At 58.7% G+C, this 18,150-nt stretch overlaps 1 protein-coding gene across 2 annotated transcripts in view; it reads left to right on the top strand.

Annotated features, from left to right (window-relative positions):
• The window catches only part of CACNA2D2 (calcium voltage-gated channel auxiliary subunit alpha2delta 2), a 140,417-nt gene that overhangs the window by 110,906 nt on the left and 11,361 nt on the right, over positions 1-18,150 (top strand). For both annotated transcript variants that reach the window (XM_061396825.1, XM_061396826.1), the window contains exons 5-22: positions 3,753-3,797; positions 7,274-7,415; positions 11,431-11,562; positions 11,759-11,816; positions 12,524-12,574; positions 12,691-12,790; positions 12,895-13,053; positions 13,292-13,399; positions 13,498-13,576; positions 14,157-14,206; positions 14,395-14,484; positions 14,676-14,747; positions 14,933-15,007; positions 16,231-16,305; positions 16,396-16,467; positions 16,566-16,637; positions 16,753-16,814; positions 17,709-17,785. In XM_061396825.1, the coding sequence (XP_061252809.1) occupies positions 3,753-3,797; positions 7,274-7,415; positions 11,431-11,562; positions 11,759-11,816; positions 12,524-12,574; positions 12,691-12,790; positions 12,895-13,053; positions 13,292-13,399; positions 13,498-13,576; positions 14,157-14,206; positions 14,395-14,484; positions 14,676-14,747; positions 14,933-15,007; positions 16,231-16,305; positions 16,396-16,467; positions 16,566-16,637; positions 16,753-16,814; positions 17,709-17,785 (1,519 nt within the window). The remainder of the gene's footprint in view (positions 1-3,752; positions 3,798-7,273; positions 7,416-11,430; positions 11,563-11,758; positions 11,817-12,523; positions 12,575-12,690; positions 12,791-12,894; positions 13,054-13,291; positions 13,400-13,497; positions 13,577-14,156; positions 14,207-14,394; positions 14,485-14,675; positions 14,748-14,932; positions 15,008-16,230; positions 16,306-16,395; positions 16,468-16,565; positions 16,638-16,752; positions 16,815-17,708; positions 17,786-18,150) is intronic.

The following is an 18,150-nucleotide window of genomic DNA, read 5'->3' on the forward strand; positions in this document are numbered from 1 at the left end:
CCTTGGAAGTGTGATGGGGGAAGCGGTCCTGCCCTGGGGAGTCTGATGGGAGAGACGCAGCCCTTCTCTGGAGAGTCTGATGGGAGAGGCGGCACTGCCTGGGTACTCGAAGGGAAGGCTGTGAAGGCTGGGCCAGGCCAAGGAGCCGGCTGGACAGGACAGGTGGCTCCCCGGCCTGAGGTCTGCCCCAGCCATTGGGCCTGCTGCCTGCCTCTCTGCCAAGCCGGCGACAGACGGCTCTCTCGGAAAACAGTCCACTTGGCTGAGCTGAGCTGGCCGTGAGCCAGGGCAGGAAGGCCAAGCGTCCTCACTGGTGCAGCCGGGGAGCTGGCCTGGGTCCTGCGTGGGAGCCGGGCGAGCAAGCTGCAGTCGGGTCCGACCTAGCCACGGCAGCCGCCTTCCACGGCGCCAAACGTAGGTGTCAACTGCTGTTCCCCGTGCACACCCCACCCTCACTTCCTCGCCCTCTGCCCGCCGGCCAGCATCCCTCATGCTCTCTCTTGGAGAGCGTGTGTGTTGTGTGTATACAAGAGCTGTGTGGGCCCCCAACCCCGCCTCTCACGTGTCGTGTATGCACAGAAATCCACCTGCGGGGAGATGTGTGTGAATTCAGAGGGGTGGTTCCCCGACTCTCTGCCCGGTTTGAGCAGAATGGCCCCTAAAATAGCCAGTAATGGAGGGACTGTCAGAGGTGTCAACCCTGGACATTAAGGACACATGTCTCACCCCAGCCAGGGGGTTTCTTCCATATTCAGGCCCTTCCTGGGGCTGTGGAGTTGTCAGCACAAGGGAGCCCACTCATGGGTCGAGTTGGCCCAAACCCCTGGAGAGGCCTCGCTCCCTGTCCTCTTAGCATCATCATTCTTACTTTACAAGTGGAAAACCAAGGTGGAGCCTCATGGAGGCTGAAGGGTTTAACAGGCACCCTTGCCTTATCAGTGAGATGGAGGTGACCCCAAGGAGTCCTCATGGGGCCACAGAGACTTGTAAGGCTTCAGCCTCAGTCCCCACTCACTGTTCAGGATCCCAGAGCTCACATGTCCGGGCCCGGCCAGGAGGCCAGGACCCTTTGCCAGGGCCCCTGCATGTAGTCACCAGGTGGTACCACCTCCTTGTTGTGTATCAGAGGCGGGGGCACCTGCAAGCCTAAGCAGACACAGAGGCTTTCCAGGGACCCTCCCACCGACCCTAATGACCCTGTCCCGCCACATCCCCACTTCCACATCACATCAGACATAGTGACCGCAGCTGGGTTTACAATGTATTTTCACACATGTGACCTTGCCTGCCACCATCCAAAGCTAATGCCACTCTCTACCAAGGAAGGGGCATGGGCTGGCCCTCTCAAGGTGGGAGAGGTAGGGAGGAGTCCTGCCAACGTGTATCCAAGCCCCTGGGGGACAAAGTGTTGTATTAGTCACTCAGTCGTGTCTGACTCTTTGAGACCCCATGGACTGTAGTCTGCCAGGCTCCTCTTTGTCTGTGGAATTCTCCAGGTAGGAATACTGGAATGGGTTTCCATTTCCTTCTCCAGAGGGACAAACACTGCATACAGATTCCTGAGCCTCACAGGCAGTCTGGAGGGGGGCTAGAATCCTTCTGTGTGACACATTCCCCCCGTGTCACTGATGCCACCAGCATCTCATCCTGCACTGAGACCGGACAGAGAGACAAAGGGAGCCATTGGAGCAGTTGCAGGGATGGCCCAAGTGAACGCCAGAATCCCAGGGACCGTCCCAGGTCAGGCAGGACCCAGGCCCGGCCTGTGAGGGGATCCCAGAGGAGGGTCCCTGCAAGGGTCACTCTGGAGGCCTAGAGCCACCAACCCCCACCCATGCCCTTTCCTGTCCTTGCAGCAGGTTTGCCTAAAAAGTTGGTGAGCGAAGCCACATGTTCTAATCTGCAGTCCTCCCACTGTGCCTGCCTGTTTTCATTACGGAGGGAAAGAGCATCCGAGCCCTGTTTATAACCCCCTTTTAGATAACAAATCACATTTTCTTTTCGCCAGCGAGTGTGTTGAATTGATATTTTTCCCCTCGGTTTAATGGGTTTGTGTGTTCAGGAATGATCTTCATCAACCGAAACTCCTTATTGTGTTTGATGTAATGTCAGCTTTCATTACGCGCTTCGGTCAGAGCCGGGCCCAGGGAAAGACCGAGCACCCTGGAGCCTGGGCCCCAGCCCTTGCCCCTACCCTGGGCCTACCTGAGCTCCAGTCTCCCTGGACTGGTGGGTGGGCAGGTGCGGGAGGGGTTGGAGATGAGTTGAGAAGGCAGGATGGAGCCAGGGTGCGACTCCTTTTCCCTCCCTGACTTAGTGTCCTCTTCTGTGTAATGGAGTCATGGGGCTGTTGGGAGAATCCTATACTGCAGTGTGTGTGAGGCCCTGATAGACACAGCAGATGCCTCACAGGACTGAAACTTCAGTCTTTCAGTCATCAGGAGGTTGTGGTCTTACCCAAGGGTGGTGCCAGGTGTGTAGTCTATGTTCCAGAATGTTCACACTATGCCCATAGGTCCAGCCAGTGCCCAGCACCCCCAGACCTCTGATAGGAAACAACTCATACAAGCCTGGGTACCAACCATCTCAAGCCTCACACCCAGCACCTGGACAGTCACCAAGGCTAAGCTCCTCCCTGAAGCCCGAGGAACCTGAGCCCAGAGAGAGAATAGCATAGCCTGATGTCACGCAGCACATGGGACCCAGCCAGGCCCGGGCAAGGGGTAGCCCATTATGGAGTAAGCGCTGGCTCGGTGTTTTACAGCCAGACCTTTGGGAGCAGACTTGGTCATCATTCCCACTTGCAGACCACAAAGAAACAGGCTCCCTGGCAAGCAAGGGCCCACTAGGGCCATGCTGCAGGTTCCTGCCAAGGAACGCCAGGGGAGGGCGGCTCAGACCGTGGCCCTAGCTCGAGCCGTGCCCTAGGGCCATCGAGGCAGGGGTGGGGCGGCCCATCCTGAGCGGTGGCACCTGATGGCACCAGATTCACCTTCTGGCGGCCTCTGTCAGCTGTGCTCAGTTCTGATTAAAGATCATTAAACATGAAATTAGCCCGTTTGTGTTACGAGTCCCCGGGGTGGCCGGTGATTATGACGTGCAGATGGCCGAGAACCCCGGCAGCGGGCAGGAGGGCCAGGCCAGGACGGGCGGTGCTAGCAAAGGCAGGCAAGGCCGGGAGGCAGGCGCGGGGGCCGGGCTTTGTTTTCTCCTGCTCCTGTTGTGTAAACCCCCTTGCATTTCACAACAAATCACAGATAATTAATAAGTACATGCCCGTAATGAGCAGGCTTTTTAATAGAAGAAATTGGAAGATGCGGTGTCGAGTCATTATTTCACTCTGTCCCAGTCTCGCTCTATTTTTCCGTCTTCCCCACTTCCCCCTTGGTTACTGCCTCAGCCAGAGTCTCCGCGGACAGGCTGGCTGTCAGCCTACCTCCGGGCAGGGCTGCAAGGCAGAGACCCTGGTCCTGGACTCAGGGAGCCCTGGGGGATCCCACCCCAACCCCGCGGTACCACATCTTCCTGGTGCCTGTGAGGGCCCCTGAGGATGGTCTGGCTGGGGTGGGGGTCAGGCCTCCGCAGCCTGACTCATTCAGCCCTCCCTGGATGGCAGCTCTGGATGGAAGAGAGGGTGGTGTCTGCCCCACCCCCGAGGAACCTAAGGGGGCCATTCCAGCCAGGCCTCAGAGCGGGGGATCCTGGCTGCATCTCAGGAGACCATGACTGTTGAGGCCTCTCTCTCCCACCAGGAGGAAGACATTGTGTACTATGACGCCAAAGCCGATGCTGAGCTGGTGAGTGCCCCCACCCTTGCTGAGGGGAGGTAGGGAGCTTCCAGAGCCACGCCCCCCTCCTCTGAGACCTGTAGCCTGGGCTGGAAGAAGAGTGTTAGGACTCAGCATTCTGAGTGTGGCCTTGCAGGGCTGTGGTCCCACAGCCCCCCACCCTACACCTCCCACCACTCCCTAGAGATCCTGACCCCTCCAGGCTGTGTCTCTGCAGCACCAAGGGGCACAGCTTCACTGCACAGTGTGGGGAGGGCCCAGCCCGTCCCTGGGCAGGATGGTGAGGCCCACGGACCTTCTCCCCTCAGTCAGATCAGGTGCCTCATCGGGAGGGCAGAGGGCTGCTGCGTGCTGGGAGAACAGGGGAGAGAGGGAGCAGGTGGGGAGGGCTTCCTGGAGGTGCGGCAGGCAGGGCCGGGGTGCTGATGTGTTTCAGGTCAGTGTAGGTCCCTTTGCTGTGGTGAGGGGACTGTGGCTTCAGTGTGCGGACCACCACACAGCCAGGCCCCACCATCAGTGCTGGCCCTCGGCTAAGTCATCTCACCCCACCCCACTCCACCTTCGAGGCAGTCTGCAGCCTGTTCTTCAGATGAAGGAGAGGGCTCTGGCTCCTCAGGGGTCACCTCTAAAGTGGTGGCCCTGGGACTGGCCAGATAGCCTGGAGCTCCATGGCTCTTCCACCTCCACCTCCCTGACTGTTCACATCTGCTTGGGCAGATGCAACAGAGAGAGGTCCCTGTCACCAGAGGACTCACATGAAAGATGTGTGACCATTTGAGGTGTGAGGGGGCCTACAGAGACCAGAGTGTCTGAGGGTGCAGGCACATGGAACAGACTGTTTGGTGAACCTGTCTAGGCCCAAATTCATCTGCCTGCCTTGAGGCAAAAGCAGTTGAACCCCACTATCTCCTCTGTAAACGAAAGTGTCACAACTCAGTCTCTGGGGTCACCTGTGCTGGCTGGTGCAGGAGACCCCACGTCTAGACTCCCACTCCGGGCCTGTCAGCCCCGGGGGGTGCCTGGGAGCCCCCAGGATGTATCTGATAGCACCAAGGGGTGGGGAGGCAGGAAGGGATTCCTGCAGAGGGTCTGTGGATGCCAGGCCAACCTCGCTGAGCCTTCAGGAGGGCAGGCGGGCAGGGGGCCCGAGAAGGCAGGGTGGGTGGGCTAGAGCAGGTGTGCTTCCCCTTGGCTGAGCCTCCATGGCTCCCAGAGAAGTTGCTAAAATTATAGCTGGAATCTGAAATTCAAATGAAGAACAAACCTTTAATTAGACCCTGAATCTAATTCCTTACCCCCCTCAGCAGCGGGCTGTAATTTTAGCAATCAGTGCATTAAATATAAACCAGGAGACTGCGGTTGCCCACCATACAAAAGCCCCTGGGCGTGGGGGCAGCACTGAGCGGCTCCTGGGCCTCTGGTGCCCGACCTCCTCCCTGGATTCCCTGTTCCCTGCAGCCCCCAACCCCTACCTCTGTATCGCTGACCCCCTGCCCCCAGCCCCTTGGACGTCTTCTGGGGGGAGAGGAGACTAGGGATTTCCCCGGGAGGGGGATTCACCCCAGGGCGGGACTGGGCCAGGGTCAGTTAGGGAAAAATCCCAGCCCTCCCAGCCCCGGTATAAATATCAGCACGCACACATTCCCCAACTCTCCTGCCTGTTTTGTTGTTTTGTTTTTTTAATCTTTGCCAGAGGTACAGTTAGAGATCTTTCTAGACCATTTACTTTTAAATTACCAGCCAGAAGGTGGGGGTAGGGGGGAAAGAAGGAAGGAAAAAGTTCGCCAGCTGATAGCTTATCAGAACAGAATCCAAATGTCACATTAGTTGGGAAAGTTGGGAGATTAAATTTTCCAGCGCCCTTCATCTGCCGCTGACATTTCAGGGGCTTTTTTCTCCCGCGCTCCCCCTCCTCCCAGCAGAATGTGAGTTGCTCACGCCTCAGCTCCCCGGCTCTGGCCTCCATGCTCAGCAGTTGCCTCTGCCCCGGCTTCTGAGGGTCTCCCCTAGGGTGTGCTGCAGTGGGCAGCGGGGTGGCACCCTGGGTAAGGGGCAATGGGAAGACAGCAGATGGCTTGGGTTTTGCCATATAGAATCCACTCTTGAAGAGATGAAAAGGGTGTTTGTGCAGGAGGCCCTTCCGGCCAGCCTGCATCCAGGCAGTAATTCATTCCCCAGACCTGAGGGTGGACCCACAGCCCTCCCTGGGTGGGGAGGGCACAGCTGGCCAGGTGGGGAACATGAGGGGCGTGCCCAGGACCCAGCGAGCAAGCGAACAAGCGGTGGGGTTGGCCATCACGTGAGATCCACCCGGGAGACCAAGCGAGCTCAGCCTGGTGCTGGGGGTGGTCACGGGCGGCGTGGGGTTGGGGGGTTGCTGAGGGGCATTGCGGGAACCTGTGTCTGATTCAGCTGCTTGCGCTCCCTCTCTCCAGGTCACAGAGCTCCCCAGCTCTGCCCCACACCTTGCCTGGGTCTCACTCATCTCCCCTTGCCTCCCCATCTGGCTTTCCCCGTCTTCCCCTTCATCTCTACTTCCATCTTCCCTTCCCCCTTGCACACCTGCACCCATGCCTGCCCACCACCGCCCTCCCCCTCGGCTGCGGCATCAACACTGTAGTCACAGACCCACTCCCACCAGCCTGTGGTGGGCGGGGGCACACGGCGCATGCCCAGCCTGCCCGGCAGAGAGATGCCGTAATTGGCACCTGTCAGACGGCGGCAGCTCATTTTAGAAAGTCAACGGGGGCCTTGCTAGTCCTGCTGCTAGCAGGCGCCTGCACACCCCTCCTTCTGGAGGTTACAGGGCCTCCATGCTACCCCTGCCTGAGCCCAGCTCTCTCCCCAGGACTCCCCCAACTCTAGCTCAGCCCCTGGAGCCACCCCACTGCAGGGGGTGCTGCCCCCTCCCCCGCAGGTGGAGCTAGGGCCCTCTCCCTGGTGCCAAAGGAATTTCAGGCAGGGGATGGGTGGGGCCAAGTTGCAGGGTGAACTCTCAAAGCTCCTGGGAGGGGGTCCTGAGGCCGCCTCCGTGATTACACAGAACAAGTCCTTGGAAGCCGGGGGTGGGGGTGTCTGTAGCCCACTTTCCCTCTCTGCCTCCAAGATTTGCCTCCTTTGCTGATCATTGGTTTTCAAGGATGAGGGGAAGTGCTTGCAGATCATTGATGTTCAGGGATGAGGGGAAGCGCTTGGTTTGCTTTTGGTTTTGGAATTCAGATTTAGCAAATGCGGCGATGGTGGGGTGGGATGTGTGGGGCAGGTGCGAGTCACAGGCCTTCCGGGCAAGGGATCTATACCCCATGTCCCACTGTCCGGGTGTCTCTCCATCTCTCTTTGTCTCTGAGTGCAGTAGTCTCTGATTCCAAGATGCCCCACCTGCCAGATTCTGGCCCCTCTGTCTGCAGTTCTGTCCAACCCCACTCCACCATTTCCCAGCCCTGACACTACCATGGTTGTCCGGGTGGGGGGGGTCCTCTCTGCAGGACGACCCTGAGAGTGAGGATGTGGAAAGGGGGTCCAAGGCCAGCACCCTCCGGCTGGACTTCGTTGAGGACTCAAACTTCAAGAACAAGGTCAACTATTCATACACAGCCGTGCAGATCCCCACGGACATCTACAAAGGCTGTGAGTGTGCAGCGTGATCGGGAGCAGCCCTCCCCACCCATCGTGGGGGGCACGGCCCACTGCCCAGGCACTGCCAGGTCCCGGGTACTAAGTCAGTGCCATCCACCTTCAGCCCCCTGCACCCGAGGTCACACGTGCTCACCTCTCAGAGCCGCCCACACACAGGCACCAGGCCACTCTCAGGCACAGCCTCACACTGCCTCTCAGCAGGGTATGCAACGCTGGGCCTCTTCCCCTTGTGCATGCGTGGTCTCCTGCCTATACCCACGTGCCCACACAATGCATGCACATAACTATTTCCCCCACATGCTGGGCCAAGTCCCCACTGTCTCCAGAGGAGCTCCTCCCCCGGCCCTCGCCCATTCCCTGGCCCCAGGCAGGAAGGGTTGAGGAGCTACCACAGCAGATGGACACAGGGGTTGGGAGAACAGGGAGCAACTTCTCCTTCACAGACATGGACCCTGTAACACCTCCCTCATCCTCTTTGGTGGGTGGGGCGGGGCGGGGTGGAGATAGAGGTCAGGGGCTGAGATTCCCAGCTCCAGGGACAGTGTATCTTGGCATAATGTGGAGACCAGTTCACTACAGCGAAAAGGGTTCCAGTCAGACATGAGGATGACCTTGCTGAAGAACATGGGAGGTGCAGGGAGAAGAAGCCAAGAGTCGAACACTGACTGGGGAGCTCTGGCTGCAGGATTGAAGGCTCTGGGGTCTCTTGATCCTGACATAATCCTGGGGGCACCCACAGGGTAGCCTCAGAATTCAGAGGGCCCACGGGTGGCGGTTCTTGAAGCAAAGGTTCTGGAGCTTCCGAGTGATCTTCAGAAACCCTGGGAATCCTTCAGCGTTCTCAAGGAGGCCCCGTCCACCCTTAGGGCCAGCCAGGCCATCTGGGCAGCCTCAGGCAGGAGTGGCAGTGGGTGTCCCCCCACCCAAGGGCCGCCCACAGGCCACCTGCCTGAGCCAGTCAAGGGGCACTATCGCAGGCAGGCACGCTAATTAAAACAGGAGCCACACCGCCCTCCCCAGTCACCCCTCGCTACCCACACAAATTACATTTTATATGTTTTTTATTTACTGTGTCACTTTTAATTAAATCTGTAATCGCCTGCCTGAGGGGGCATGGTCCCCGTTTCCCAGCTCAGTGTGATCTAAGAGTGTGGGCACGTGAGTGTGGGTGTGTATGCACAGGGCTGAGGAGCACGCCTTTTCCAGGTGGAGGGCTGATTGTAGTGTGTGCACGAGTGTGTCTCACGGTGAATGCGTGAGCAGGCAGGTGGTCATGGATACATGGGACAGGCCAGCCAGGCCCCCTCTTGGTCCTTGACCTGAGTCAGGGACACCCCTCTGCCAGCAGCTAGCGGGGCTCCCAGGGTGATCTGTCTGCCCTAAGCCTCTCATTGTGCAGATGGGGGAAACTGAGATCCAGTGATGGGTGGGACCTGCCAGGCAGACTCTCACAGGGCAGACAGTACAGTGTGAAACATTGGAGAGTCTGACTTCATTTTTTCCTTAGAGAGAAAAATAGAAATTGTACAACTCACTAAGTTTCTAAATTAGGAACGAAACCATAACATACTGTTCAATAGGCACAACCAATGCTAGAAATGTGTTTTGTTTTCACATTACGGTCAGTTAAGAGAAGCTGCAGGGCCGGAGAGAAGGGAGAGAGCGCTGAAGGGGGCAGACAGCAGACAGACAGCAGCGGCTCCACAGACTGGAGAGCAGAGGGAAGAATGCCCTGAAATATGCTGGCGCCCCCTAGGCTGTGAGAGGTGGACCATAAAGAAGCCTGAGCACTGAAGAATTGAGGCTTTCAAACTATGGAACTGTGGTGCTGGAGAAGATTCTTGAGAGTTGCTTGGACAGCAAGGAGATCAAACCCATCGTTGCTAAAGGAGATCAACCCTGAATATTCATTGGAAAGACTGGTGCTGAAACTGAACCTCCAGTACTTTGGCCACCTGATGGGAAGAGCCGACTCACTGGAAAAGACCTCAATGCTGGGAAAGATTGAAGGCAGGAGGAGAAGGGGGCAACAGAAGATGGTTGGATGGCATCATTGACTCAATGGACATGAGTATGAGCAAGTTCCAGGAGACGGTGAAGGACAGGGAACTCTGGTGTGCTGCAGTCCGTGGGGTTGCAAAGAGTCAGACATGACTCAGCGACTAAACACCAACCTAGGCTGTGGGCTGACCCTGGAGCATTTGCTTTTTTTTTTTTTGGTCCATGTGGCATGCAGAGATCTTAGTACCCTGACCAAGGATCAAACCTCTGCCCCCTGCAGTGGGAACTCAGAAGTGTTAAACCCTGGACAACCAGAGAAGTCTGCATTTGTATCTTTAAATCCCAGCTTTGGGAATTCCCTGGCAGTCCAGTGCTTAGGGCTCCATGATTCCACTGCAGGAGGCACGCAGTCCATTCCCAGTTGGGGAACTAAGGTCCCACATGCCATGCAGCATGGCCAAAAACTTAAGATCAAACAAAATGTAAATCACAGCTCTTCATCTCTTCTAAGTGTTTCTTGAGAGAAGCATGCATGCTAAGTCGCTTTGCCACGCTATGGACTTTAGCCCGCCAGGCTCCTCTGCCCATGGGATTCTCCAGGCAAGAATACTGGAGTGTGTTGCCATGCCCTCCTCCAGGGGATCTTCCTGACCCAGGGATCGAACCTCTGTCTCCTGCGGCTTCTGCATTACAGGCTGATTCTTTACCGCTGAGCCACCGGGGAAGCCCCTTGAGAGAAGAGCAGAGCCTTTGGAAGGCATTCTCTGGTTCTTGTCTGGGGCATGCATCTTCAGCGAGAGGGGATGGTATCAGGGCTCCACCGGGGGAGAAAGGAGGTGGGAGAAGTTAGAGGAAGAAATAGCCCCTGGGGGAGCTGTTGGGGGACAGAGACCTGACAGTAGCAGACCTGCTGTTTTTCCTGAGTGTCCCACATGCAGGGTGAGGTACAATGCACATGTGAGGACATGGGCTACACACCTACACTGGGCAGATTTAGGGCTGTCCTGAGTTGAGGGGCAGTGGGGCCTCAACTGTAAGCCATCCTGAGTCTCTGCCTAGGTTGAGGGATCTACAGGATGGAGTCCGTCCGTCTGAGAGAAGCCTTACTCTGTGAGTGCATATGGGGGGAGGGTCTGGCCACCCCCACACACCAGTCACATGCGCAGCCACAGCGGCTGGAGGAGACGGAGGGTGGGGTAACTTGTTGGGGGAGGTGAAAGCAGGACTCATGGGTGTCTTCCTGTAGGGGCAGACTGGTACGCAGGTATGAGCACGTGTGCCCCTGTGCCCATGGCCACAGTCAGGCTGCTGGCCAGGTAGGTGTAGGGGTGAGGAGGTGACACATGTCGCTGGAAACACAGAGGTGAGATGTAGGTATGCCTGGTGTATACTGCATGCAGTGTGCAAGTGCAGGCTGTGTGTGTGTGTGTGTAAGCTCACGTGCCAGTGTTGGAGAAGGATCATGGCACATCCCCTGCCCTGCCAAGAGCCCCTGCCCCCACCCCTGCCTGCTCCTGGCCCTAGTTGATTAATCATGGAGCTGAGTGGCTTCCAGCTTATCAGGTACCTTAATAGCTGAATAATTCCAGCCCCATCATCGGGCCCTTAATTGCTTTCTTGTGGCTGCAGCCCGGAGTACATGCTGAGTGGGTGAGCTCCCAAGGGGCCAGCGGCAAGCTCCCCGCAGCAGGCTGGACAGGCGTTCGGGCTCAGAGCTCCCTGCCACCTGGGTGGCCCCTCTGCAGGGGCCACAGGCCCCAGGTGCCCTGCCTGGTCATCTGGGGCCCTGGCTGAGGGCAGACTGAGCTGTTTCTTCAGAGGGGATGAGGACCAGGATATCTTCGTGGAGGAGCTGGTGCGGCCCTGGCTGAGCCCTGGGAAATGAGGGAGACCCGAGGAGGCAGAGAACTTTCTGAGTGGGAGGCACGTGAGTGGGTGTCGTCAGGAGGTTCAGCAGGAGAACCGCCGAAGCACTTCCCACCCCAGCCCCCTGCTTCCCCCTCAGCCACCGTCATCCTCAATGAGCTCAACTGGACAGAGGCCCTGGAGAATGTGTTCATGGAGAACCGCAGGCAGGACCCCACGCTCCTGTGGCAGGTCTTTGGCAGCGCCACGGGAGTCACTCGCTACTATCCAGGTGGGCACCAGCCCATCTCCCCAGTCCACTCAGCACCCCACGCCCCTCCACCTCCCTGGCCCCTCATCCTGGGTGCGTGGGAGGGGATGGTCACCTTGTCCATTGCAGGGTGGCCTGGCCCACTGCTGCAAGGCCTGCTACCAGGGCCAGGCACTTCCCTGCCGGCACCCCCCAGTCATCTCCTTTCCTCCCGCAGCTACGCCGTGGCGAGCCCCCAAGAAAATCGACCTGTACGATGTCCGAAGGAGACCCTGGTGAGCGAGCAGGGAGGGGTTGGGCAGGGACACCCCCCTCAGCTCGCCTGCCCGCTCCCCTCCCTCCCAGTATCCAGGCCTCCGAGCAGGGCGCAGCCAGCTCTATCCAATTTTCATTTCACACATCGTTGCCACTGGAAAATGGATCCCATCACCCAGGCAGGCCTCCCAGCTGCCTCTGCCCTCATCCACTGCCCTGCTCTCCACCCTCTCGGGACTGAGGGATTGGGCCCGTGGGGGTTCCCAAGGGGGGTGTGTCCTCTGCAGGGTTGGCCAGCCTCTGCTGTACTCCATCGGAGCCCTAGACACCCTTACCCGCTCCCTGCCTCTCCTGCCATACTTCATGGCCTCGTCCCCTGCCACTTGTTCAACCCCCTTCGCAGCTATGACTCTCTGCCCTTGGTGCCTCAACCAGGGCCAGCGGAAATGACAAGCCACTGAGGCCACGGAACATGCCTCCTGTCCACTCTCTGGATCACGTGCTCACCTCTCCTTGGGGTTGTTCATGTGTTGGGGGTCAGGTCACTCATGCCATGGGCAAGGACTCTTTCATTAAATGTGGTATCCTTAGAGCCGAGAACCCTGTCCAGCCCAGGCCATGGACGCACCATAGAAACATTGAATCAGTATGGGGGTGAAGGAAGGAAGAACTGCCCCCTCGCAAGGTCCCAGTAAGGCTGGCCCTAACTGAGGCTTCTCCTGGGCAGGTATATCCAGGGGGCCTCATCGCCCAAGGACATGGTCATCATCGTGGATGTGTGAGTGAGCGGCGCTGGCCAGTGGGGTGGGGGCAGGGCTGGGGACTGGAATCTGCTGCTGGGGAACATCTTGGGGGAGTACTACCAGGCGCCTCCGTGACCACCCCCCCACCCAGGAGTGGCAGTGTGAGTGGCTTAACCCTGAAGCTGATGAAGACGTCAGTCTGTGAGATGCTCGACACGCTCTCCGACGACGACTATGTCAACGTGGCCTCGGTGAGTGCCAGGGGCCAGGAATAGGTCACTCCCTCCCAGCCCATGCAACCTCTTCCTTCCCTGGGCCAGCCTGAGGCCACTCACTACTGTCTCGGTCCCTGCAGTTCAACGAAAAGGCACAGCCTGTGTCATGCTTCACACACCTGGTGCAGGCCAACGTGCGTAACAAGAAGGTGTTCAAGGAAGCTGTGCAGGGCATGGTGGCCAAGGGCACCACGGGGTACAAGGCCGGCTTTGAGTACGCCTTCGACCAGCTGCAGAACGTGAGCCCCCTGGGTGGGCGAGCGGGTGGCCAGGGATAGGCAGAGGCCTGAGCTTGGTGACACCAGGAAAATCAAGACAGATGGCCTCGTTAGCATCCAAAAGGCAGGTCGGGCAGACAGCACCGTCTGCTGTGGGCAGGGGAGGTGCAGAGGGCAGGCCTACCCTGGGGAAAGAGACCCCCACCCGGGACTGGGGAGGGGCCCAGAGCTGACCATCCCCACATCTCCTCCTGCCCAGCCCAACATCACTCGTGCCAACTGCAACAAGATGATCATGATGTTCACGGATGGCGGCGAGGACCGTGTGCAGGACGTCTTTGAGAAGTACAACTGGCCCAACCGGACGGTGAGGCTCAGCCCAGGCGGGAGCTGCCCTGACCTGGCCCGGTCCAAGGGAGGGGCTGTCCACTGGTGGCCACGGCAGTAACCTCAAGCCCCAAACAGGTGCGCGTGTTCACTTTCTCCGTGGGGCAGCACAACTACGACGTCACACCGCTGCAGTGGATGGCCTGCACCAACAAAGGTACTCACCCGGCGTGCCTGCCGCAGGCCCTGCCTGCCGTGTCCCGCCATCCATTGGGCTGGTTGTCCACCTGTCCTTCCGTATGTTCAGCTTTCCCCCTCCTTGTTCGTCCACTGCTTGTCTTTCCATATGTATGACTGTCTGTCTGTCTGTGTGGCTACCTTGTCCGTCTGACTCAGCTTCTTTCTGCCCATCTGACTGTCCATTGTCCACGTGTCCCCCGCTTGTCTGCTCCGGGGTCTATTTGCTGATCAGTCCATCTCTCCACACAACTGGGCCTCACCCACTGGTGGACCTGAATGTCACCGCCATCCTAGAATGAGGGCCTTCAGGCCTCAGGCTCCTGCTTTCATCCCAGTTTTGCTTCCTTACACCCCCACTCTCACAGCCACTTCCATGTTGTCACAGGGTAATGGCAGGGGGGCACTAAAGGGACGTGAGTTCAGGGGAAATGACACCAAAAAAAGGGAACCCGAGAGACAAGTCAGGGCTGCAGACACACCCCCAGAGTACAGGGCCCCTGTGCCATGCTCCTGAGCACCACCACCCAGGCCCACCTCTGTCTCCCCTGCCCTCGCAGGTTACTATTTTGAGATCCCTTCCATTGGTGCCATCCGCATCAACACGCAGGTAAGACTGGGGTGGGCCAGCCCTCCTCGCAGCCCCTTTTCTTTGCTTGGCTGGGACGTTGCAAAGACGGGCTGCTGTGTGATGTGAGCGCCCCCTGGTGGCTGATTGACACATGGGGAGACAGAACCGGGAAGATTCAGTGGGAGGGGCAGACTCATGACCCCACCCCTGCCCCGCTCCCTCCCCAGGAATATCTTGACGTATTGGGCAGGCCCATGGTGCTGGCGGGCAAGGAGGCCAAGCAGGTGCAATGGACTAATGTGTACGAGGATGCACTGGTAAGGCCTCAGGGCATGGACGGGTCAGGGGATGTGCCACAGGGTCAAGTCCTGTGAGGGCCCCCAATGGTGGTAAACCAAACAAATGAGAAAGAGGTGGCCTGTCCTTGCAGCGCCCCCTGCTCTGAACACTCAGGGTGGGGGCATGGCTGCCCACAGGAGTCTGACCCATACTCTTCCTCTCCTTTCAGGGGCTGGGGATGGTGGTGACAGGGACCCTCCCTGTTTTCAACCTGACACAAGACGGCCCTGGGGAAAAGAAGGTGAGGCCTGGGGAGGGTTGGGCAGGCCCATAGCAGGTCTGGGATGGAGGAAGGACAGGAAGCTGCAGACCAGACCAGGGTGGCCACTTGTGAGAGCAGCTTGAGGTCATGGGTGTGGGCAGTTGGGCAAGGTGACCCCCTCCCGTGGAATTGAGCCCACTGCAGACCCCTGCCTCTGCTTCCAGAACCAGCTGATCCTGGGCGTGATGGGCATCGATGTGGCTCTGAATGACATCAAGAGGCTGACTCCCAACTACACAGTGAGTGTAGTTCCCTTCTCCATCTCCCTGCTCTCCCTCTCTTGTGGACGTAAGCCAGGCTCAGCAGCGGCTGATCAGGATCCCACAGCTCTGTGGGGTCCTCTGAGTTCAGGCAGTCAGGGAAGGCTTCCAGAGGAGACGACCTTGGGCCTGGAGCTGGAATGGGCAAACTTTCTGTGAAGGGCCAGACTGTGAGTATTTTAGGCTCTGCCAACCTAAATACTCATACTCAATTCTGCTGCTGTATTGAGAAAACAACCAGAGACAAAACATAAATAAATGGGTATGGCTATGTTCCAATATAGTTTTGTTTGTGGATACTGGAATTTGAATTTCAGATCATTTTTACATGTCATGAAATACAAATTCCTGGTTTTCAGTCATTTAAAAATGTAAAAACCATTCTTGGCTCACAGCACTACAGTAACAGACAGCGGGCCAGATGTGGTCCCTGGGCCCTAGTTTGCCAACCCCTGGTCTGTCACCTAGGCAGGAGTGTCCCAGATAGAAAGGAGGGGAAGGCAAGCCTTGGAGGCAGAGGAAACTCTCTGGACAAAGGCTTGAAGGTGAAAAACAGAATCACAGCCAGGGAAGGGGCTAGATCATGGTGGCTGGCCCAGGGCCTATGGCAAAGGGAGTTTGGGATTTGGTTGTGAAAGGGTTGGGAGATGCATGTCAGCATGCTGAGAGGTGAGCCCCGTGAAGGCCCCGGGTCGCTGGCCTCCATGTGCAGTGAGAAAACTGCCTCAGAGAGGTAAGGGGCGGGTCTAGAGCCCTGCTTTTCTTTCCCTTCCACCTGGAAGGGCCGCCTCAGGTAGTCCAAAGGTACACTTGTCCCCCTGTGTTCTACCAAGATGGGGAACAGGAAGAGACTTCAGTGGGGAGGGGAGGGGAGGTCAGTACAAGGGAGTGCATTGTGGGGCCAGTGGTGGTAGAGAGGACCCACTGATCATGAGAGCCAGGGGGAGGAGCTGAGCAGGCCAGATCGCATTCAGGTCCCACAGAGCTGGTCAGCGTGGGCAAGGGCTGCTGCATGAGGGGCACCAGCCTGCTGGGCTTGGCTTAACAGGTAGGCTTGGGGCTGCATGGCATGTGGGGGCCCTGGCCAAGGCAGGCAGATGGCAACCCCCCAGCAGCATGGAAGGCAGGATGAGGAAGAGCCTGGAGACCGGGAAACCCCTACCCAGCCCTCCAGGCCCTAAGCTCCCTATCTACACCCCCAGCTTGGAGCCAACGGCTACGTATTTGCCATTGACCTGAATGGCTACGTATTGCTTCACCCGAACCTCAAGCCCCAGGTGAGCCAGGTAGGGTGGCCTGCAGGGTGGGGTAGGGAGGGTGAACCCTGTGAGAGCGGGACTCCTGACTTCCTACCCGGCCTCCCCTAGACCACCAACTTCCGGGAGCCTGTGACCCTGGACTTCCTGGATGCAGAGCTGGAGGATGAGAACAAGGAGGAGGTAAGGAGAAGAAGGAAAGGAGGGATAGGCGGGGAAGGAGGGGCACCCGGAGCAGGGAAGGGTCGGGGCTCCGCCCTTCACGTCTCATGCCCTTTCAGATCCGCAGGAGCATGATCGATGGCAACAAGGGCCACAAACAGATCAGAACCCTGGTCAAGTCCTTGGACGAGGTGAGAAGGTGGCGGAAGGGGGACAGCAGGTCGGGGTGGGGGTGTCACACCCTCAAACCCCCCCACTTCACCCCTGCCTGCTGCCTCAAGTACCTGACCCAGCATTTTCTCCCAGAGGTACATAGACGAGGTGACGCGGAACTACACCTGGGTGCCCATAAGGAGTACCAACTACAGGTGAGCCGGCCGGCTGGGCAGGCAGGGAGGGGCCGGGGGCCCCAGAGCCTGAGCCCTGCTGGGGCTCCCTTCCCACCCCCAGAGCCCCAGAGCCTGAGCCCTGCTGCTCCTCCCTCCCTTACCCATGTGCCCATTCTCCCCAATCCTACCGGGGCTTTCAGCAGCCAAGACTGCTCACTTCTCACCCTCTGGGTGCTCAGTCCCCAAGGGTCTCTGGCTGGCCCTTCATGAACCAGCAGTGTCTCCTGGGAGCGCAGGGCAGAGAAAGGTCAGAGCATCTGACATCTCCCAGCTACCCCACCGCACTCTACACCCCTCCCTCCCGGCTTTGATTGTATCCCTGGATGTCTGAATCAGGATGTCATCCCTCTGCGGCCATCACAGCCCCGGAGCCGCTCCCGCGGAGGGTCAGGCCCAGTCAGTACCCGCTGGCTATATTCCGTGTGCCTCATGGTCCCCTCCTTCACACTACAGTGCTAGCCCACGACTGCCCTCACTGTGTCAGTGCCAGCCCTCATCTCTGGGGACTCTGGACCCCGCTCTCATGGGGGTGGCAGCACCCCCACCCCCACAACCTAGCTCACTGACCGTGTTCTGCCCCTTGTGAGTGTGCTGCTGGCCAGATGGGGGAGGCTAGCTGGCCAGGTGATGTGATGGGGGGAGGCTACTGGGGTGAGGGACAGGATGGGGAAACTTGCCTTGGGACTGGGAGTTCGGAGGCCTCCAGGAGAGTCTGGGACTTGGCGGGTCCAGGCCCCTAGACCATGAATGTGGCACAGCAAACCAGGGAGAGGCGTACCTGGTGGTCTCCAAGGCCACGGGGAGGAGGGTGCTTGCAGTGTGGCCTCCCCTTCCCAGCTGTGACCTCTGCTCCCCACCTCCCCTCCTCCCCAGCCTCGGGCTCGTGCTTCCACCCTACAGCACCTTCTACCTCCAAGCCAACCTCAGCGACCAGATTCTACAGGTCAAGTGTAAGTGGCCCGGCCCCTGCCTGCGCCCTGCACCCTCGCCTCTGCCCCTGCACCCTGGCCGGCCCCAGGCAGCACAGCCAGCCGCTTGTGGCCGGGTGGCCCCTCCTGCCCACTCTGCCCACGCCCCGCCCCCGCCAGGTGCCCGCAGGTTGGGGGCACCGGCCATCGGAAAGTCTGTGGAACTCTGCATGCTCGCCTTTTCTCAGATTTGGTTCCAGACCATTCTCTCATGGTTTCCGTTGAGGTTTTTGTTTTTGCCTTCTCCTCCGTGTCTTCCCTCCTGAGCCTGCCTCCCCCGAAACGCCCCTGGGGGCTGAGTTCTTGGAAGACACACCCTCCTCTCATCTCTCTCGCCCCAGCTCCCC

Source organism: Bos javanicus, chromosome 22 (assembly GCF_032452875.1).
Source record: "Bos javanicus breed banteng chromosome 22, ARS-OSU_banteng_1.0, whole genome shotgun sequence".
Taxonomy (NCBI): Eukaryota; Metazoa; Chordata; class Mammalia; order Artiodactyla; family Bovidae; genus Bos; species Bos javanicus.